Source organism: Nicotiana sylvestris, chromosome 5 (genome assembly GCF_000393655.2).
Source record: "Nicotiana sylvestris chromosome 5, ASM39365v2, whole genome shotgun sequence".
Classification (NCBI taxonomy): Eukaryota; Viridiplantae; Streptophyta; class Magnoliopsida; order Solanales; family Solanaceae; genus Nicotiana; species Nicotiana sylvestris.
Window position 1 is genome coordinate 139,902,043 of NC_091061.1, and position 23,476 is coordinate 139,925,518.

A 23,476-nucleotide genomic window follows, 5' to 3' on the forward strand; every position below is an offset into this window, starting at 1 on the left:
AGCTTTTTCGCAAATGTGATCGCGGCATTTGCGACCAGAAACAAATGCGAAGAAACCAGAACCAGCACTCAAGATTCATGAAAAATCATTTTGGAACCAATCCGAAACTCACTCGAGCCCTCGGGGCTCTAAACCAAATATGCACACAAGTCTAAAAATACAACACGAACTCGCTCGCGCGCTCGAATCATCAAAATAACCTCTAAAACCACGTATCGGACGCCAAAACGCATGAAAATCTAACTTAAACTTCAAAAACTTCTAGAATCGCAACCGAGCGCCCGAATCATATCAAATCAACTCCAAACGGCGCTAAATTTTGCATACAAGTTCTATATGACAAAACTAATCTACTCAAAGCTTCAAATCACGCATAACAACCTCGAAGCGACGAATCACACCTCAAGTCGAAATCAAAGAGTTTTAAAACTTCAACTTCTACAACCGATGTCGAAACCTATCAAACCACGTCTAATTGACCTCATGCACACTGTCACATTTGCCATTATGGACCTATTCCAACTTTCAGAATCGGAATCCGATCCCGATATAAAAAAGTACACTCCCCGTCAAACTTCCCAAAAATCCAACTTTTGCCATTTCAAGACTAATTCAACTACGGACCTCCAAATTACAATCCGGATGCGCTCCTAAGTCCAAAATCACCCAACGGAGCTAACGGAACTGATGAAACTCCATTCCGAGGTCAAATGCTAAAAAGTCAAACTTGATCAACTCTTCCAACTTAGAGCTCAAATCTTGAAGTTCATTCTTCCAAATCGATTCCGGATAACTTGAAAATCAATACCGACGATTTACCAAGTCATAATACATCATGAGGAGATATTCGAGCCCTCAAAATACCGAGCAAAGTGCAGATATTTAAAACGACCAGTCGGGTCGATACAATAATCCCAATTCTTTTGAAACTTTATTTGACGTAATTTCGGTGAAAAGGGAGTACTTGATGAAGGTGCTTCTTAATAATAAAATTAAACAAATTAGTAGCTCCTGAATGTATAGCCTAATGTTTTAAGGGAGCAATAACGTGCAGTTTGATAAGGACTCTTTAAAAGTTTTTGTTTTTGTCGGATAACTCTTATTTTAATAGAACATTTTATTGTAATGGCAGTTTTGCCTTTACCGGTAGAAATAAGCTTTGATGATTCTAGGATATTTTCGTACATTGCTTTTATAATAATATTAATTAATATAATAATAATATAGAAGATATAGATATTGACATATGCTCTTATTTAATGTTCGAAACATTTTCTTCATTGTTTAATCATTGAGTGAACGCAATAAATTGGAAAATCAAAATGAAAATCAAGCTAAATTACGTTACAATCGCAAATAATGAGAAGTCAGTAGGGTACATGCAAGGCTTTCCTTCCCTTTGAATCTTACTCATACATATCATTATTTTAAATATTGACACCAAAACAATGCAAAAAATCACGTTGGAGAAACTGAGTTTGCGAAAAATTTCTTTTAACTCTACACGAATGATCTATGGTCCAACTTAATACTCCTATATTCCTGTAGACCGTTTATGTATCGTATATCCTAATTTTAAGAAAGGTGACGTGACACAACTCGTACATATTTAGTTAAACATGAATAATATAGTATTAACTATTTTCCTCAATTTATCTTTATTATTTCAATTAGTTTTCTAAAACAGTTGTAATCTCTCATCACTATTATATATGGAAGTTCCATTAAATATTTTTTGACTTGAAAAAACAAAATCCAAACCAGTAGTCCCTGGATTTTTCTTTTATAGCAAGATAATAATCAAATAATTTGACCATATATATTTTATGGTAAGATGTTCAATCAAAATGCTGTGTACCTATGATTTATCCCAACATTCTAATGAAATATGATTACTAAAACTTTTTTCAATATGATTGCTAAAACTTTTTTCAATATGATTACTAAATAGTTTATGGTAAGTCATTGAATTTGACTAGATTTTCATTGGTGGTCTCCTTCCAATTCCCAGCCTATTTAAACTCAGTAAACTTTTCATTTTAAAACATCAAAAATTCCATCCCTCTTTCTTGAGTCTCTTCCCCTCTCTCTCAGTATCTCTGTCTAAAACCTTTCATTTTCTTTGTCTCATGGATTTGGCTATGGTGACAAAGGATTCCAACTGGTGGGTGTTTACACTGCCTGCCTTTCTCGGTTCTAAAAATCTTCTTGATGAATACATAATCGTTTCCATTGTTTTAGCCTTTCTTTCAATCACTCTAATCACCTGGGCTTGTTCCCCCGGGGGTGTAGCTTGGAGAAATGGTCGTAACCGTAGTGAAAAAAAACCCAATTCCTGGACACCGTGGTTTTCCAATTATCGGTAGCCTTTTCACTCTAAGCCGCGGCTTGGCTCATCGCTCTTTAGCCTCCGCGGCTTGGACTCAAAAAGCTAAACAGCTTATGGCTTTTAGCCTTGGTTCCACCCCTGTAGTTGTGTCCTCCGATCCTCAAATAGCTAAAGAGATTCTAACTTCTCCTCATTTCGCTGACCGTCCCATCAAACAATCCGCTAAGAGTCTTATGTTTAGCCGAGCCATTGGATTTGCTCCAAACGGAACTTACTGGCGTTTCTTGCGCCGTATCGCTTCTTCACATCTCTTTGCGCCCAAGCTAATTGCAGCGCATGAGACAGGCCGTCAACTTGACTGCTCCGTTATGGTACATGACATAGTAAATGAGCAGTTGGAAAATGGGACAGTTTCTTTGAGGAGACATTTGCAGTTGGCTGCTTTGAATAATATAATGGGAAGTGTTTTTGGAAAACGATATAACAAAGACAGCAAAGAGCTAGCGGAGTTGCAAGATATGGTGAAGGAAGGATTTGAATTATTGGGCGCTTTTAATTGGTCTGATTATCTTCCGTGGCTTAGCTTTTTCTATGACCCTTCGGGTATTGTCCAACGTTGTGAAGCTCTTGTGCCACGTGTACAAAAGCTTGTCAAAACCATTATTGAGGAACACAGGTGCAGTGCCATATCCAAAATGGTGTCGGATAATGCAGATTTTGTGGGCGTTCTTTTGTCTCTTGATGGAGAAGAAAAGCTACAGGAAGATGACATGGTTGCCGTTCTATGGGTACGTAAAACTAATATATTTACATAACTGTAATTATTCACATTAAATATGGGTTTTAAATAGGGTGCCAACCCCTTAGTTTATGGCAAAAGGTTGGCTGAGGCGGACCCAAGATTTGAAGGTGGCGGGGTATCTGAGCGAATTATTCAACCAGTGCCCCAATCAGACTTTTGATCTTAAGAGTTACAAGCAAAGTATATGATCGTTCTCAATATATATGCACGTTATGATTAGTTGTGTTTAATTTTTTAACATGTTCATAATATCCTGGTTGTGTAAATTCTTTTGATTAGACAACTTTTAATAATTGTTGACGTGTAATGGTTCTTAATTTAATGTTGTAATGCAGGAAATGATTTTCAGAGGGACTGACACTACAGCACTTCTAACTGAATGGGTGATGGCGGAGCTTATACTAAATTCCGAGGTGCAAAAGAAGTTACAAAAAGAAGTTGATAACGTCACAATGGGAAAAGTTGTGACTGATGCTGATGTTACTCGGATGCCGTATTTACAAGCGGTTGTGAAGGAAACTCTGAGAATTCATCCACCGGGTCCACTTCTCTCGTGGGCAAGGCTTTCTACATCTGATGTTATGTTAAGCAACGGCATGGTTATTCCTTCGCACACGACAGCGATGGTTAATATGTGGGCTATTACCCATGATTCTAATGTGTGGGAGAATCCACTTGAGTTCAAACCTGAGCGGTTCATAGTGGTTGAAGGTGGTTCAATGGTGGACGTTAGGGGTGGTGACCTTCGTTTGGCACCGTTTGGGGCAGGAAGGAGAGTATGTCCCGGAAAGAACTTAGGGTTGGTCACGGTGATGTTATGGGTGGCCAAGTTAGTGCAGACTTTCAAGTGGGTCGAGGATGGGATCCACGCAGTTGACTTGGAAGAAGTTCTGAAATTATCTTGTGAAATGAAGAACCCCCTCACTGCTGTGGCTATTCATAGGAATGTTCCATTTTAGGGGTTCTGCGCGTGTTTTATTTTTATTCATATTTTTATTTTTTTGATATTTTCTACATCTCTGAACCTTATAGATTGAACTTGATTGCTAAATTTGGGGCAGGATGATAAGTAGTATTCCTGCATATAGTATGGGATCCAATTCCGAACCTATAGAGAGAGTCATGACTTTGTGCATGCTTTCTTGTTTCGGAAAAAATATTGCGGTTTGTTGCAAGTCAACTATTAATAATAAATTTTTATTTTTTCAATGCTTGGTAATCTACTGTTGCTGATTGATCCACTCTTTCACACTTTTATCATCAAAAGAGTTAAATATGTTTGAAAGTTGTAAAAAGGTTATTCATATCTTTCAGATGCATCATACTCCCATTTAAGAATATATAAACCAAACATGCCCATTGTTTATGATTAAATGAAACGGTAATGTAATCAACAAGCAACACTGTGTATTATTTTTACAGACTGTAAAGTTTTTTTATTAATTTTAACCAAAACATGTCCGTTATTTTTTTCTTTTTTGGGGGGAGGGGGGTTTATGAAAGATGCTACGTGCGTAATAGATATTAGGAGGCTTGACTATTCTTAACAAAAGAAGTGGTAACAAAAGATGGTCGTACATCATATAGAATTTCCACCGGCTGCTGATGTTAGGATCTGCCGGCTGTCTGGCTCATACTCATAATTAAATTATATCTTTGTATACAAAATTACTTCGTTTTTTAGCCCTTTTTCGTCTATACATTTTTTCTCTATCGAAAAGTTCATCTAGCTCCAATACATGCATGGCTAGATCATCGACTGCTCTACCATCTTCTTTGTAAATAAATAAATATGCATTAGAAGTGGCACTCAAAAGGCTAAGAAGTAATATCCTGCAATAATCACTTAAGTTAGCATGTTATTTCCGTATTGAATCATGGAAATGACCTATGTGGAGTCTGATTCTATTTGCGAAAGTATCAGAATTTGTTGTATTGCTAAACTGGATTTGTATATTATAATTAGCTGAAAGTTCAGCCAATGTGTTAATTGTTCATGAAACTATTTTTTTCTTCTTCTTGATCTCTATAGAGTAGTGATGTGGAACAACTTAGTTTGTTCATGTTTCTTTGCGGACATGAACAACTTAGTTTTTTCTTTTCTTGCCTCTTTTCTTGAGCTATTCGTTGAAAAGCTTGTCCGTAAAAAGCTTGAGCCCGAACTCAATTCAATTTTTCTTTTTAAAGTTAGTCCTATATATAGAGAGAAAGACAACCGTCAGGGGTGGAGCTAGAGTACCCGAGCGGTTCGGCCGAACCAAGTAGCTTTAGTTCTGTGACGACTCAAAAGGACATCTTCTATTTTAGAACCTGATTCCGTGTTCCGAAGCCTTAAAAATCTCATTTTATCTCTCCTCAATTTGCGTGCACAGTCCGGGTGTGATTTCGAAAAACCTTTATTTGGAAAATTTATGAAATAACAATTTTTGGCCTAAAAAGTTAATTTTTGTTGACTTCGGTCAACGTTTTGGGTAAACGGACTCGGACCCTTGATTTGACGGTCCCAGTAGGTCCGTAGTAAAATATGGGACCAGGACATACGCCCGAAATCGAATTCCGAGGTCCTAGGTCAGGGAAATGAATTTTTGATAAAAATTGTTATACTGAAAATCCAATGATTTGAAGAAATTGATTAATGTTTGATCTCGTTGGTATCAAGCCCGTGTTTTGATTCCGGAGCCCAATACAGGTTAAAAATAATATTTAAGTCATGAATGTGAAATTTGGTGAAAACGGAGTTTATTTGACGTGATTCGGACCTTTGGTTGAGAAAATAGAAGTTTTGCAACTATCTTGAAATTTTCATGTGTTTTGTTGCTAAATACGTAGTTTTGGATGTTATTTGGCGATTTGATCGCCCGAGCAAGTTCGTATGATGTTTTAAGACTTGCGTGCATGTTTGGTTTGGAGCCCCGACGGCTCGGGTGAGTTTCGGATAAGTTTCGGAGTGTTTTGGACTTAAGAAAAATTTGTTGGTGTGTTCAGGTCTGCAGATTACGCAAATGCGAGGTCTGGCTCGCAAATGCGAGCCTCGCATTTGCGAAGAATATCACATTTGCAAGCATGGGAGGGGACTGGGTACTTCGCATTTGCAGAAGTCCATTGTTCGCATTTGCGACTAGGACTTCGCATTTGCGAAGGCAGCAGAAATGCAAGGGTTCGTATTTGCGATACCTTTCTCGCATTTGCAAGCTTCACAAATGCGAAGCTCAGGTCGCAAATGCGACATCTGCAGCTCATAACTTTGAACTTCAACGGGATTTTTCAATATTCATTCTCCCATTTTTCAAAACCTAATCTTCAAGGGGCGTTTTTCCAAAGGCTAGTTCTTCCCCAAATCATAGGTAAATGATTCTTAACTCATTCTTTCAATCTTTTATTTCTTTTCACAAGATTTCATCCTAGAATCTATGATTTTTCATGGTGGAATTGGGGATTTTTGGATAGAACTTAGGAATTTCAAAATTTAAGGATTTAGACCTCAAATTGAGGTTGGATTCCAAAACCAATTGCACATCTGGGCTCGTTGGTGAATGGGTGAATGGATTTTGGTCCGAACCTCGAGTTTTGACCAAGCGGGCTCGGGGTCGGTTTTTGACTTTTTGGAAAAAATATTGGGAAACCTATAATTGTGCATTGGAATTGATTTCTTTAGCGATAATTGATGTTATTAAGTTAATTATGACTAGATACGAGTGGATTGGAGGTGGAATCGAGAGGTAAAGCGGTTATTGAGCTTTGAATTGCCCGTTAGATTGAGGTAAATGTTTGGTCTAACTTTGACTTGGGGGATTAGGGATCCCCGACTTAATTGCTATGTGAAATTCCATGTGTGTGGCGTATAGGTGTGGTGACGAGTACCTATGCGCCGCCAAATTATTTGTTTAGCCTGTTCCCTTCCGTGTTTCTAATATATGTCTTCCTGTCTTAACTGTTACTTGTTTATTGATACTTCCATGTCTAATTGCTTCTTGTTAGATGTTGTTTTCTTTATTGCAGGTATTAATTGTTCCGTAGTTTCATTTCATTACATTGTTGGTTTAAATTGGATTATTAGTGTTTCACAATACATTTGAGTTGGTCTCGCTGTGTAGTAATAATTGATGAGATTTCATAATTGTATAGTCTTGTATTTGACTTGGTTTGAGGTTTAAATATCGTGGAGGGTTTTTGAGCTAAACTATGAAATTTCTATTCTTATTGTATGATTTGTACTGATATGGTGGGATCGGGTTGCACGCCGCAACAGGAGGAATAAAGGTGAAATGTGATTGTCTGGTGGAATCGGGTTGCACGCCGCAATAAGGAGTAATAAGGGTGGACAGGTGGGATCGGATTGCATGTCGCAATAGGAGGAATAAGGGTGGACTGGTGGGATCGGGTTGCATGCCGCAACAAGGAGTAATAAGGGTGAATTTTCATACTGTTACTGATTATATGGTGTGATCAGGATGCGCGCCGCATAATTTTCTTGTTTATGTATTCTTCCTCCACTGTGATTTTATTCTGTAGCATCGTAACTCTCTTAATGATTGGTTATAGCTGAGTACTGGCAAGATAATTGAGTTCCGTATTTGTTTTACTGCAAGTTACTGTTCCATTTCGTTTCGTACTTCCTTTTGCTTTATTATTAATTGTATGCAGGTTATATTGTAAATGCCCGCCTTAGCCTCGTCACTACCTCGTCGAGGTTAGGCTCAGCACTTACCAGTACATGGGGTCGGTTATACTGATACTGCACTCTGTACTTTCTATGCAGATTTTGGAGCTGGTTGTGACTGATTGAGAGGTCGGTTGCAGGCATTCATCCGGGAGACCCAAGGTAGTCCTATAGGCGTCCGCAGGCCCTGACGTCCCCTTATATGTTCTACATTTCTGTTTCATTTTCTTTCGAGACAAATGTATTTTTCTTTCAGACCAATACTTGTAGATATTCATATAATGTTCGTGGGTTGTGACACCAGTTTTTGGGTGATAACTGTTTCGTTTTGTTAATAGTATAAAAATAATCAGTTAATTATGTACTTCCGCTTTTATTTCCGTTGATTTACTTTTGTTAAATTTTAATTATAAAAAGTAAAGGGAAAAGATGAATAGAACTCTAAAGTTGGCTTGCCTAGCGAGTGCAATGTTAGGTACCATCACGGTCCCGATTGTGGAAAATTCGGGTCGTGACAAGTTGGTATCAGAGCCCTAGGTTGCCTAGGTCTCACAATTCATGAATAAGCTTAGTAAAGTCTGAGGGATCGGTGCGGAGATGTCTTTGCTTATCCCCCAGAGGCTATAGAGTTAGGAATAATTTCATTTCTATTCTTCTCTGTCGTGCGAATTGATCTCTCAATGTTAATTGAACTCTCTACTCTGTTCCTTCGTAGATGGAGAGAACACGTACCGCTTTATCAGCTGATCAGTAGCCTGAGCCCCCAGCGGCAGCTCCTACGAGGGGCAGAGGACAAGGTCGAGGCCATGCTAGTGGACGAGGCCGAGGCTGTGTTAGTGGACGAGGTAGGGGCAAGGCTCAGCCCATTACTCGTGCAGAAGCACCAGCGGTGGAGCCTCGGGTAGAGTTTGATGAGGAGGCTACGATCTAAACCGTTCCAGCAGGGCCAGCTTAGGTTCCATAGGGGTTCATAACTACCCCGGTACTTCAGGATGCTTTGGTCCGTCTAGTGGGCCTTATGGAGAGTGTTACTCAGGTCGATAAATTCCCTGTAGTACCAGCCGTCTCTCGGGCTAGGGGAGAAGCACAGACTCCCGCTACTCACACTCCGGAGAAGATGGCTCCCCAATTTCAAACTCCAGCAGCTCAGCCAGTTGGGGTAGTCCCACTGGGTGTTGTAGCACAGACCGGTGATGGATCAGCTATATATTCTGAGGCTTTGTGGAGATTGGTTAGGTTTACCAAGCATTTCACCACTACCTATGGCGGTACATCTTCAGAGGATCCCCAAGATTATCTGGACAGTTGTCACGAGGTGTTACGGAACATGGGGATAGTGGATACCAATGGAGTCAACTTTGATGCCTTTCGTCTATCAGGTTCCCCCAAGAAATGGTAGAGGGATTATTGTTTGTCCAGACCAGCTGGGTCACCAGTTCTCACTTGGTACCAGCTAGAGAAGTATCTTCCTATCACTCAGAGAGAGGACTATCGGGGGCAGTTCGAGCGCCTTCAGCAGGGTTGTATGGCTGTCACTCAGTACGAGACTAGATTTGTTGATCTGGCCCATCATGCTCTTCTTATACTTCCTATCGAGAAAGAAAGATTGAGGAGGTTTATTGAGGGACTTGCTCAGCCTATCAGATTGCAGATGGCTACGGATTCAGGGAGTGAGATTTCTTTCCAGGATGTAGCCAATGTGGCCCGACGAGTTGAGAAGGTTTTAGCTCATGGAGTGGTCAGGGGTCTGACAAGAGGCCTCGCCACACCGGTGGATTCAGTAGGGCCTCATCCAGAGTCTGGGGTACTTTTGGTACGGGCTATCCCCCCAGGTCGTTTCATTCAGCACTTTAGACATCCCATGGAGCTTTAGGGGGTCGTGGTCCTTATGTACCTTCTTTAGGACAACTAGCTTATAGTGCACCACCAGCTCCTATTAGAGCACCTCCTCTTCAGAGTTATTATCGCGGTCAGCCAGCTCGTCAGGGTTAGTCTCAGCTTTATCATCCGCAGTATTAGGATGGATGTTTCGAGTGTGGTGAGTATGGGCATATCCAGAGGACTTGTTCGAGATTGGTAGGTGATTAGCCACTGCAGTAGAGTTCTCATGCCATGATCTCGGCACCGCCCGCTTAGCCAGCTAGAGGTAGGGGTCAGGGAGCCAGAGGTAGAGGTCAACCCGCAAGAGGTAGAGGTCAGGTCGTTAGAGGTGGAGGCCAGGCCGCTAGAGGTGGAGGCAGCTAGCAGGAGGCCGTTCTTGGGATATGGTTCAGAGAGGTGGTTCCCAGCCCCGATGTTATGCTTTCCCAGCCAGGCCTGAGGTTGAGTCCTCCGATATTGTGATCACAGGTACTGTTTCGGTTTGCAGTAGAGATGTTTCAGTTCTATTTGATCCAGGGTCTACATACTCCTATGTGTCTTCTTATTTTGCTTCATATTTGGTTGTGCCTCGTGATTCTTTGAGTGCTCCCGTATATATTCAACACCAGCAGGGGATTCTATTATTGTAGATCATGTCTATCGCTCGTGTGTGGTTATTATTGGGGGTTTTGAGACTAGTGTAGATCTCCTACTTCTCGATATGGTTGATTTCGATGTTATTTTGGGGATGGACTGGTTGTCACCTTATCATGCTATATTGGATTATCACGCCAAGACTGTGACCTTAGCATTGTCGGGGTTGCGTCGATTGGAGTAGAGAGGGACTTCTGGTCATTCTATCAGCAAGATTATCTCTTATATGAAGGCTCGGCGTATGGTCGAAAAGGGGTGTTTGTCTTATTTAGCTTATATTCGTGATTATAGTGTGGAGGTTCCTTCCATGGATTCTGTACCAGTTGTTCGGGAGTTTCCATGGGTTTCCTGCAGACCTGCCAGGATGCCACCCGACAGGGATATTGACTTTTGCATTAATTTGGCTCCGGTCACTAAGCCCATTTCTATTCCGCCATATCGTATGGCCCCGCCAGAGTTGAAAGAATTGAAGGAGAAATTGCAAGATTTGCTTGATAAGGGCTTTATTAGACCTATTGTCTCGCCCTGGAGGTGCGCCGGTGTTGTTTGTAAAGAAGAATGATGGGTCGATAAGGATGTGCATAGAGTATCGGCAGTTGAACAAAGTCACAATCAAGAACAAGTATCCATTGTCGAGGATTGATGACTTATTTGATCAGCTTCAGGGTGCCAAGGTGTTTTAGAAGATCAATTTGAGGTCAAGTTACCATCAGTTGAGGATTAGGGCATCTGATGTCCTTAAGATAGCTTTTCGAACTCGATATGGGCATTATGAGTTTCTAGTGATGTCATTTGGCTTGACAAATGCTGCAGCAGCATTTATGGATTTGATGAACCGGGTGTTCAAGCCCTATCTATATTCCTTCGTAGTTGTTTCTATTGATGATATCTTGATCTACTCTCTTTTATTTTCGTATTTCTGAGTTGAGGGTCTATCGGAAACAGCCTCTCTGCCCCTATTAGGGCAGGGGTAAGGTCTGCGTACACATTACCCTCCTCAGATCCCACTATGTGAGATTTTACTGGGTAGTTCTTGTTGTTGTTATCTTGATCTACTCTCGCAGCCGAGAGGAGCATGAGCAGCTGTTAGAAACTGTGCGTCCACCAGACTGTATAGAGAACCGGGTTTTCTATGTGTTTCCTCTGAAAATATTGATAAACCAAACTGTATAGCGATCTGGTCCTATATCAGTTTGGTACAGTGCTAAGTTTGTGTGAGTCCACCAATTAGTAAAGTACCTAGTCCTTTATGGGGTTCTGTTGTGAATGCTAGTAAAGCTGTATGTAAATAAGGCAGAGGATTTTTACGTGGAAAAATCCCACACAAGGGAATCAAAAAACCATGACCTACACCTGTAGGCTTTTAACTTCACTAACTTGCAATCTCCTTATTACAAGCCACTTTACAATAACCCTATTGCAAAGATTTCAACTAACTTGTGATGCTCTCATCACAAGCCACTCTATAACTATCCTAGTTACAAAGACTTTGACTAACTTGTGATGTTTCCACCACAAGCCACTTTGTCACACTACGGTTACAAAGGCTTTTGCTTATGACTAATCCTAGCCACAACATAAACTCATGGAGTTTACGGATTTACAAAGGTTTCCTAATCAACGCTTCTAAGAAAGCGGGATAGGAGTTACAATGAAGAACACATAACAAAGACTCAACAACCCGAAGGACTTAAGATATCATCAATTTTGGATCAGGTCCTTGAGGTTGCAGCAGCTTTGTTCTTGAGAGAGGTTCTTGAGCACTTTAGAGAATTTTCATTTTTTGTATTTGCAAGTGTTGGAACCTGAATCTTGAACCTTGTATATGGTTATACTACAAAAGACATCCTTAGTGATGTCCAATCTTAATGGGAAGTGACTGCTGCACTGTCTACTACACTGTCTGTTGCACTGTTGTAGGCAGTCACTTTCTACAGTTGCTCTCCAACTATAGTTGACTTGTACTTCTGTCAGAGAACCCTAAGGGACCAGGTCCATGTTGTGTTCCTCTTTGTACAGTTGCAGACAGTCACTTTCTGCAGTTGCGTTCTAGCTGTTTAGTTGACTTGTACTTCTGTTAGGGGAGCACTAAGGGATCAGGTTCCTAATTGGTTCTTGTACACACTACCCAGATTGTCTTGAGTTGAGTAACTTGAATGATGTTTTGTACAAACTCATTGTAGGTACACCTTGATCACATCACTTGAAGTGATGTGAGCACTTTAGTTGATCAGAGAATGAGTGGGCACTGGAAGCAGTGCAGTGCGGCAGAGTCTTCGTTTTCAGCTGTGTCCCATTGACTTTGTATTGCCGTGAGGAACCCATAAGAGTATCAGGTCCTTGTTTGGGTTCCTCCCTCCTGAAGCTGTAGAAAGTTCACATTTGGTTGGAATCTGTTAGATGTAGTGTAATCCAAGTGAGACAGGTTCCCTATCTAGTTCTTGAAATTAAGTTTGTTACATCATCAAAACACAAGGCAAAGATATTAAAAACCTATCAGCAGCATCTTCGGATCGCTCTTCAGACTCTTAGAGACAGCCAATTATATGCTAAGTTTCCGAAATATGAATTTTGGTTGAGTTCAATTGTTTTCTTGGGTCACGTTGTATGAGTAGAGGGTATTCAGGTGGATCCTAGGAAGATTGAGGCAGTCAATAACTGGCCTAGACCCACATTAGCTACAGAGATCCGGAGATTCTTGGGTTTGGCGGGTTGTTACCGTCGGTTTGTGGAGGGGTTTTCATCTATAGCAACCCTGATGACCAGGTTGACCAAGAAGGGTGCCCCGTTCAGGTGGTTGGACGAGTATGAGGCGAACTTTTAGAAGCTCAAGACAGCTTTGACTATGGCACCGGTGTTGGTATTGCCCACAGGTTTAGGGCCCTATACAATATAATGTGACGCAACTCGTATTAGACTTAGTGCGGTGTTGCTGCAAAATGGTAAGGTTATTGCATATGCTTCACGGTAGTTGAAGATTCACGAGAAGAATTATCCAGTTCATGACTTAGAGCTAGCAGCCATTATTCACGCGCTGAAGTTTTGGAGGAATTACTTATATGGGGTGTCGTGTGAGGTGCTCACGGATCATAAGAGTTTGCAATATTTGTTCAAGCAGAAGGATCTTAATTTGAGACAGCAGATGGTTGGAGCTATTGAAAGACTATGATATCGCCATCTAGTATGGGTAGCCTTGCGTATATTCCAGTCGGTGAGAGACCGCTTGCATTAGATGTTCATGCTTTGGCCAGTCAGTTCGTGAGGTTGGATGTTTCTAAGCCTAGTCGTGTTTAGCTTGCACTGTCGCTCGGTCTTCCTTGTTTGAGCGTATCAGGGAGAAGCAGTATGATGATCCTCATTTTCTTGTCCATAGGGACACGTGCAGCACGGTGATTCCAAGCAGGTTACAGTTGGAGATGATGGAGTTTTGGGGATGCATGGTCGTGTTTGTGTGCCTAATGTGGATGGGCTTCATGAGGTTATTCTAGAGGAGTCACATAGTTCCCGGTATTTTATTCATCCGGGTGCCGCTAAGATGTATCAAGACTTGCGGCATCATTATTAGTAGAGGAGGATAAAGAAGGATATTGTTGCATATGTAGCTCGATGTTTGAATTGTCAGCAGGTAAAGTATGAGCAGTAGAGACCTGGTGGTTTGCTTCAGAAGATTAAGATTCCTGAGTGGAAGTGGGAGCGTATCACTATGGATTTCGTTGTTAGACTCCCACTGAATCAGAGGAAGTTCGATGCAATATGGATTATTGTGGATATGTTGACCACGTTAGCACATTTCATTCCTGTGGCAGTTTCCTATTCTTCGAAGCGGTTGGCAAAGATTTATATCAGTGAGATCATTCATCTTCATGGTGTGCCCGTGTCTATCATTTCAGATCGAGGTACGCAGTTTACCACGCATTTTTGGAGGGCAGTACAGCGTGAGTTGGGTACGCGAGTCGAGATGAGCACATCATTTCATACTCAGATGGACGGACAGTCCGAGCGTACTATTCAGATCTTGGAGGATATGCTCCGCGCCTGTGTTATTGACTTTGGAGGTTCTTGGGATCAGTTCTTGTTGTTAGCAGTGTTTGCCTACAACAACAGTTATCAGACGAGAATTCAGATGGCTCCCTATGAGGCGTTGTATGGTAGACGATATCGATCACCGGTCGGATGGTTTGAGCTGGGGGAGACTCGATTGTTGGGTACAGATTTAATGCAGGATGCCTTAGATAAGGTTAAGATCATTCAGGAGAGACTTCGTATAGCTCAGTCCAGGCAAATGAGTTATGCCGACTGTAAGGTTCGTGATGTGGCATTCATGGTCGGAGAGAGAGTGTTGCTTCAGGTATCACCCATGAAGGGTGTGATGCGGTTTGTGAAGAAGGGCAAGTTAAGCCCTAGATTCATTGGGCCTTTTGAGATTCTTCAGAGAGTGGGTGTGGTGGCTCATGAGCTCGTATTGCCACCTAGTTTATCAGTAGTCCATCCGGTATTCTATGTGTCCATGCTTGGGAAGTATCACGGTGATCCATCCCATGTGTTAGACTTCAGCACTGTCCAGTTGGACAAGGACTTGACCTACAAGGAGAAGCCGGTAGCTATTCTACACCGTTAGGTTCGTCAGTTGAGATCGAAGAGTTATCCTTCGGTTCGTGTGTAGTGTAGAGGTCAGCTTGTGGAGGTAGCTACCTGGGAGTCCGAATCCGATATGCGGAGCAGATATCTCCATCTTTTCACCAGCTCAGGTACTTTTCTATGTCCGTTTGAGAATGAACTGTTATTTTAGAGGTGGAGAATGTGACGATCCAAAAGGTCATCTTCTATTTGTTAGATTATCAAAACATAGATTAAAAGACGTTAAGCCCATCAATTTTTCCCCTTTTTGATGATGACAAACTTTTAGCATTGGTGACTATTTGATTAACCAGCTAAGGTACCAACAACTGCATATGTTCCCCCTGACTCTACTCTTCCCCCTAACATATGTCTGCATATGTTCTTCCTGACTCTATGACTCTATTCTTCCCCATTTTGGCATCAACAAAAAGAAACAGTCATACAAAAAGGCATAAAGAAGTCCAACAAAGCTAACTCATGCCACATATGTGCACACAATCATGATAGAAGAGAGAAGCAAAAGGGAAAACAAGCATTGTACAAGCAAAAGTAGAGCTGTTTTATTGATATGAAAATTGATTGTTTCAACAGGAGCAGAAATTGTGAAATCCAACATGCCATCAAAAAAAGACAAACAAAAAAGAAAAACAACAACAACAAAATCATCAGAGCAAAAGATAACTGGCCACTGAGAGGCTCCTAGGGGGTACTAGAAGAGGGAGGCTCGGAAGAAGAGGCAGCAATGGTTTTGAGAGCTAGGTTCATTCGGGCAGTTGCAGACAACTGTTAGTCAAGCAGTTTCTCCCGCAGGTTCTCCACTAGTTGCCTAAGTCCAGAACTTGTCTCACACCTGCCATCTCCTAGATTGTCGGGCAAGTGTGCGACCCCACAAGACTTTTCTAAGTTAACTCTTCTGCCCAAGGCCACTGTCACTTGGAATGGTCTTCACTGAACTAGGTCCTCCCACAGTTTCCCACTTTTATTTTCTAGATATTTCAACAAACTTCCCGTTCCTTCTTGCAAAAGCCACAATGGCACTTTTCAAAACAAATCTTTCTCAACCATAAACTTCTGTAGATCTTTTTACTAAGAAACTAGGTTCCTCCACAGCATCTTTATCAACCTCAACCACTGGAATGTGTTTATTAGCTACAGCTTCCCCCTATTTCATCAACCTCTTCTTCTTTTTTTTAATACTCTACTTACTCTTCTACAAGGCAGACTCAAAAGACTCTTTCTTCTACAACACCTGGTTTGTTTCAACTAAAAGAGAATTAGGTTCTTCTATGATGGTGTCCTGAACCGGAGACTCAAAAAGCACCAGAGTCCTTTCATCCCCTAAGAATGGAGTTTCTTCCCCCTGAGATTCAGGAACATATGAGTAGTAGGGCTTGCAACACATGAAAGTGAGACAGGGTTTGATGGATGAGTAGGGGTGACTGGAGATGAGGAGGAAACCGGTATGGGTACAGTAGTATCAAGAATAGTGAAGAAGTGGGTTTCTGGTGATGGTGTTAAGGGAGGAGGAGATGTGGGAGTGATGTTGATGGCAAGAGAAAAAGACGATTATTTGTTGGCCATGGTGAGAGAAGTAGTAGAGAGTTCTGAAGAAAAAATTAAAAAGATGCAAAGGGAGACAATGTTTTGGAACTGCTGGTTTGAAAAGTCGGATGATGTGGCAGTTGAATTAATTTTGGTATCTTTTTTTATAACAAGCATGCGAAAAAACACATTACTACTAACCTGTGGTGCAGGAACCAGGTTCCTGACCTGCTTTTGTAAAAGGGTTTTTGCAGCTCTCCTCCGAAGTTCAACACTGTACCTTTAGCTTCTATGATCATCATGCGTGTTTACCTGCAATGGTATAGATGTGAGCTAGGCCTAGTCAGAAAACACTTTAGCCAATTTTACCTTAGTGTGACTATTATACTCATGTTAGCAGAACCAGGTTCTCAATTAATTTTAAGTAATCCCAGTGCCATCTTGTTTCTCAAAGTGTTCCCTACTCAGAGCTTTGGTGAAGATATCTGCAATTTGATCATTTGTGCAACAAAATCTTATACAAATAAGACCTTTTTCCACATTGTCCCTGAGAAAATGGTGTTTGACATCAATGTGCTTGGTTTTTTTGTGTTGAACCGGGTTCTTTGCCATATTGAGAGCACTGGTGTTGTCACATAGAAGCGGTACACAATCAGTGTATACACCAAAAACTTCCAATTGTTGCTTGATCCACAGAGAATGAGCACATCACGAGGCAGCTGCAACATATTCTACTTCAGTTGTTGAGAGAGCTACTGAGTTTTGTTTCCTTGTACCCCATGAGATAAAACATGATCCAAGGAAATGAGCCATTCCAAATGTGCTTTTTCTGTCCGCTAGATAGCCTGCATAATCAGCGTCAACATAACCAATAAGGTAGAAATTGTCCCCTGAAGGATAGTACAGAACTAGGTTCTGTGTGCCCTTAAAATATCTCAGAATTCTCTTAGCAGCCTTTAGATGAGATTCCTTAGAATTTGATTGGAGCCTTGCACGTAATCCCATACTGAATACAATGTTTGGCCTGCTAACAGTAAGGTAGAGTAGAGATCCAATGATTCCCATGCTTCCATATGAAACCTTTTCAAGAGTTCTTTGATGCATTTCTGCTGACTGATACACGTTCCCTTTATGGACAGCTTCACTTGAAGACCTAGGAAGACATTCAGTTTCCCCATCATACTCATTTCAAACTCACTTCCCATGAGTTTAGCAAATTCTTCACATAATGAGTTAGTTATGGCTCCAACTATGATGTCATCCACATAAACCTGATCAATGAGCAGGTTACTTCCCCGTTTCTTCAAAGACAATGCATTGTCAATCTTTCCTCTTGTGAAGCCATTTTCCAAGAGAAACTTGGATAGTCTCTCGTACCAGGCTCTAGGGGCCTGATTCAATACGTACAGTGCCTTATCCAATTTGAATACATGTTCAGGATGTACATGACATTTAAAAACCTGGAGGTAGCTTGATATAGACTTCTTCCTTGAGAAAACCATTCAGGAAGACACTCTTCACATCCATTTGGAATAGGGTGAATTTCATATGTGAAGCAAAGGCAATGTGGATCCTAATAGCTTCCATGCAAGCTACTGGGGCAAAAGTCTCATCATAATCGATCACTTCCTTCTAATTGTATCCTTGGACAGCAAGCCTTAATTTGTTCCTTGTAGTATTTCCATGTTCATCCAACTCATTCATGAATACCCACCTGGTCCCTATGATGGTTCTGTTTGAGGGTCTAGGTACCAGGTTCCACACCTTGTTTCTTTCAAATTGATGTAGTTCCTCTTGCATTTCAGTAATATAGTCTACATCCTTCAAGGCTTCCTTGATATTTTTGGGTTCTATTTGGGATAGAAATACTGAGAGGGCTAGGGAATTTCTGGTTTTTGATCTTGTCTAAACTCCAAAATTAAGGGGGTGATTATATTATCAACTAGATGGGAGCTTTTGTGTTTCTAATTTGGGACTGAAGTTTGATTGGTAAAGGAATTGAGTAAGTTAAGTGGATTTCCATGCACTCCTTGTTCTGTTACTTGTGGAGTGCCTTGCACTGCATCTCCAACTCTTTCTTCAGCTCTAGTGGTAGTAATTGAAGTACTAGGTTCCTCTTGAGAAGTGAAAGAAGACTTTGCATTGTCTTCACCTGTCTCCATCATCTTACTCATCATATCAGCCTTGTCATTTGAAACATCAGATACTTCCGCAGGAGCTAAAAGTGGTTCATTATCTTGAACATCATTGTTTCCTCCTTTGTCAGAAGAGGGAGTCTTGTTGAATAACTTATGACCACTTTCTTCCATACATTGTGTCCTTTTGTTGTAGCCTTGTAGACTTTGCTTTAAGAAGAATATCCTAGAAAGATTCCTTCATCACTCTTGGCATCAAATGTACCAAGATGATCCTTTTCATTGTTGAGAACATAGCATTTGTACCCAAATGTTCTTAGGTGAGTCAGCTTGGGTTTCCTTCTAGTTAGCAACTCATAGGGGGTTTTGTTCAGGAGAGGTATGATCATGCGCCTCGTTTCACTCCTGCTCAGTATTCCCATAAGAATTGCATGCTCCATGTTCATTGAACTTTGACAGACCATGGACCAGGTCCTTCTTCATCAATATATCCAGAAGTGAGAAACTTGTATCTCCCTAATCCTTTATGCCAAGTCTTCAAATCATTATCAACTACATCAAGCAGCTCATATCACCAGCTTAAACACGAACTTCTACCTTGTTTTCTTCCCCATACCTAGAATGTGCCCCTTCTTTCCATTTTCCAAAGGGTACATCCCTTCCTTGCAGGGATTTCAGTGAGAGAAAATCCATGGTATTTCTAGTCATGTGCTTTGAGCATCTACTGTCCATGATCCATTGTAGTCCGATTCCTCCCACTGTTCCCTGCATATCTAAATTATGGGTTAGATTTAGGAACTCAAACTAGTTTGGGTCCCTTGTGATGATAAAAGGGATGGATAAGGGTTTTTCTAGTCCATGTAGGCAATATTGGTTTCTTGCGAGCGGTACTTGGTCCCCTGTTAGTAGTCACTTTGTTAGTAAACACTTTGTTTTTCTAAACAGATTGAGCCCTGGCCTGGAAATTTTCTTTGAAGTGCTCATTGTTCCCACAGTGGGTACACAACCAGTTATCAAGAACTGTGATGTACTTGTTGTGAGGGTTGTAAGGAGTTTTCTCCTTTTGGAACCCGATTCCCTGCTTGTTTCCACTATTGTTGAAGTACATGGCAGTGACAGCATCTGAGGACCAGGTCCACTTGAGAGATTTCTCAAGATCACTTTTTACTTTCTTCAATTCAGCTTGAAGCTGCCTATTTTTCTCAAGTTCTCCACATATCCTAGTTCTAGCAGCTTTCAACTCATTTTCAAGCCTAATGTGTTCCTCACTGGCTATTTCCTTTCCTATTCCAGAGTTTTCAGGTTTTGATTTAATCTCCGGTCTATTTATTGTTTCCCTTAGGTTTGCAATTACTGTCAAAAGATCATTCTTTTCTTTTTTGAAAATTTCAATGGTTTTGTTATGATCGGTAACTACAGTCACTAAGTCGTCTCTAGTTTGTTCAAATTCTACTAATTCTAAGGTCAAAGAATCCTTATCCTCTACAAGACTATAAAAGGCATTGATTAATACATTAGCTAAAGACATGAGTTTTCTTAGAGAATAGGATTTCAGATTTTTCTGAACATCCCTGAAATTTACCTCTTTGTTGTCATCGTCTTCATCATCATCTGATTGATCCATTAAAGCAAAAGTTGAGTCATATTCAATCTCCTCGCCTTCAACTGCCATCATGGAACTATCACCAGTACCAGGTTCATCATCTTTCTCACTAGAGCAATCCCCTCATGCTGGAAGAGCATGTCTCATCATATTGTCAGCTGATCTTTTTCTTTTGAAGTTCTTGGAGGATTCTTGCTTCAAGAGAGGACAATTTTTCATGAAGTGTCCAGCCTTTCCACACTTGTAACAAAGATCATTGTTCTTTGATCTGTTAGAGCTATCCCATTTTAGCACTTCTCCATTTCTTTTGACCATCTTCTGAAACCTTTTGGTTAAGTAAGTCATGTCACTGTCTTCCTCACACGAATCATTGTTATCAGCTTTATGTACCAGGTACTTTTCCTTCTTTGGTTCTCTCCTTTCAAAAGTTGGTGGAGTAGCCATAAGGATCCTTTCTAGGTGTTAACCTTTTAGAAAAAACTTGCTCTGATACCACTTGTTAGAAACTGTGCGTCTATCAGACTGTATAGAGAACCGGGTTCTCTATGTGTTTCCTCTGAAAATACTAATGAACTAAACTACATAGTGAGTTGGTCCTATATCAGTTTGGTACAGTGCTAGGTTTGTGTAAGTCCACCAATTAGTAAAGTACCTGGTCCTTATGGGGTTCTACTGTGAATGCTAGTAAAGTTGTACGTAAATAAGGCAGAGGATTTTTACGTGGAAAAATCCCACACAAGGGGATCAAAAAACCATGACCTACACCTGTAGGCTTTTAGCTTCACTAACTTGTAATCTCCCTATTACAAGCCACTTTACAATAACCCTATTGCAAAGATTTCAACTAACTTGTGATGCTCTCATCACAAGCAACTCTATAACTATCCTATTTACAAAGACTTTGACTAACTTGTGATGCTTCCACCACAAGTCACTTTGTCACACTACGGTTACAAAGGCTTTTAGTTATGACTAATCCTAGCCACGACAAAAACTCATGGAGTTTACGGATTTACAAAGGTTTCCTAATTAACGCTTCTAAGAAAGCTGGATATGAGTTACAATGAAGAACACATAACAAAGACTCAACAACCCTAAGGACTTAAGATATCATCAATCTTGGATCAGGTCCTTGAGGTTGCAACAGTTTTGTTCTTGAGAGAGGTTCTTGAGCACTTTAGAGAATTTTCATTTTTTGTATTTGCAAGTGTTGGAACCTGAATCTTGAATCTTGTATGAGGTTTATACTACAAATGATATCCTTAGTGATGTCCAATCTCAATCGGAAGTGACTGCTGCACTGTCTGCTGCACTGTTGCAGGCAGTCACATTCTGCAGTTGCATTCCAACTGTAGTTGACTTATACTTCTTTCAGAGAACCCTAAGGGACCAGGTCCCTATTGTGTTCCTCTTTGTACAGTTGTGGACAGTCACTTTCTGTAGTTGCATTCTAGCTGTATAGTTGACTTGTACTTCTGTTAGGGGAGCACCAAGGGATCAGGTTCCTAATTTGGTTCTTGTGCACCCTGCCCAAATTGTCTTGAGTTGAGTAACTTGAATGATATTTTGTACAAACTCATTTTAGATACACCTTGATCACATCAGTTGAAGTGATGTGAGAACTTTAGTTGATCAGAGAATGAGTGGGCACTGGAAACAGTGCAGTGCGGCAGAATCTTCATTTCCAACTGTGTCCAATTGACTTTGTACTGCCGTGAGGAACCTACAAGAGTATCAGGTCCTTGTTTGGGTTCCTACCTCCTAAAGCTATAGCAAGTTCACATTTGGCTGGAATCCGTTAGATGCAGTGTAATCCAAGTGAGTCAGGTTCCCTATCTGGTTCTTGACATTAAGTTTATTAGATCATTAAAACACAAGGCAAAGATATTGAAAACCTATTAGCAGCATCTTCGGATCGTTCTTCAGACTCTGAGAGACATCTAATTATATACTAAGTTTTCGAAATGTGAATTTTGGTTGAGTTCAGTTGCTTTCTTGGGTCACGTTGTATCAATAGAGGGTATTCAGGTGGACCCTAGGAAGATTGAGGCAGTCAACTGGCCTAGACCCACATAAGCTACAGAGATCCAGAGATTCTTGGATTTGGCGGGTTATTACCGTCGGTTTGTAGAGGTGCTTTCATCTATAGCAGCCCCGATGACCAGGTTGACCCAGAAGGGTGCCCCGTTCAGGTGGTTGGATGAGTATGAGGCCAGCTTTCAGAAGCTCAAGACAGTTTTGACTACGGCGCTGGTGTTGGTGTTGCCCACAGGTTCAGGGCCCTATATAGTATATTGTGACGTAACTCGTGTTGGACTTGGTGCGGTGTTGGTGCAGAATAGCAAGGTTATTGCATATGGTTCACGGTAGTTGAAGATTCACGAGATGAATTATCCTGTTCATGACTTAGAGCTAGCAGCCATTGTTCACGCGCTGAAGTTTTGGAGGCATTATTTATATAGGGTGTCATGTGAGGTGTTCACAAATCATAAGAGTTTGCAATATTTGTTCAAGAAGAAGGATCTCAATTTAAGACAGTAGAGGTGGTTGGAGCTATTAAAAGACTATGATATCACCATCTTGTATCATCCAGGGAAGGCCAATGTGGTGGTCGATGCTTTGAGTAGGAAGTCAGCTAGTGTGGGTAGCCTTACGTATATTCCAATCGGTGAGAGACCGCTTGCATTATATGTTCAGTCTTTGGCCAATCAGTTCGTGAGGTTGGATGCTTCTAAGCCTAGTCATGTTTTAGCTTGCACTGTCACTTGGTCTTCCTTGTTTGAGCATATCAGGGAGCAGCAATATGATGATCCTCATTTTTTTGTCCATAGGGACATAGTGCAGCACGGTGATTCCAAGCAGGTTACAGTTGGAGATGATGGAGTTTTGGGGATGCAGGGTCGTGTTTGTGTGCCTAATGTGGATTGGCTTCGTGAGGTTATTCTAGAAAAGGCCTATAGTTCCCGGTATTTATTCATTCGAGTGCCGCTAAGATGTATCAGGACTTGTGGCAACATTATTGGTAGAGGAGGATGAAGAAGGATATTGTTGTATATGTAGCTCGGTGTTTGAATTGTCAGTAGGTAAAGTACGAGCAGTAGAGACCTGGTGGTTTGCTTCAAAAGATTGAGATTCCTGAGTGGAAGTGGGAGCGTATCACTATGGATTTCATTGTTGAACTCCCACTGACTCAGAGGAAGTTCGATGCAGTATGGATTATTGTGGATATGCTGACCAAGTCAGCACATTTCATTCCTGTGGCAATTTCCTA

At 41.0% G+C, this 23,476-nt stretch overlaps 1 protein-coding gene and 1 pseudogene across 1 annotated transcript; both read left to right on the plus strand.

Moving 5' to 3' along the window:
• The first annotated feature begins 1,359 nt into the window (after positions 1 to 1,359).
• Positions 1,360 to 4,205, plus strand: LOC104228302 (cytochrome P450 78A7-like; annotated as a pseudogene).
• An 18,385-nt stretch (positions 4,206 to 22,590) lies between these two features.
• LOC138869398 (uncharacterized) lies at positions 22,591 to 23,241 on the plus strand. The gene is made up of 2 exons (XM_070147014.1): positions 22,591 to 22,699; positions 22,799 to 23,241. Exons 1-2 carry the CDS (start codon positions 22,591 to 22,593, stop codon positions 23,239 to 23,241), a joined length of 552 nt encoding a protein of 183 aa, XP_070003115.1.
• The last annotated feature ends 235 nt before the right edge of the window (positions 23,242 to 23,476 follow it).

Coding starts and splice junctions, on each gene's coding strand:
- LOC138869398 (XM_070147014.1), top strand. CDS start 22,591: ATGAATTATCCTGTTCATGACTTAGAGCTAGCAGCCATTGTTCACGCG. Junction 22,700..22,798: donor GGTGTTCACAAATCATAAGA/GTTTGCAATATT, acceptor TGTATCATCCAG/GGAAGGCCAATGTGGTGGTC.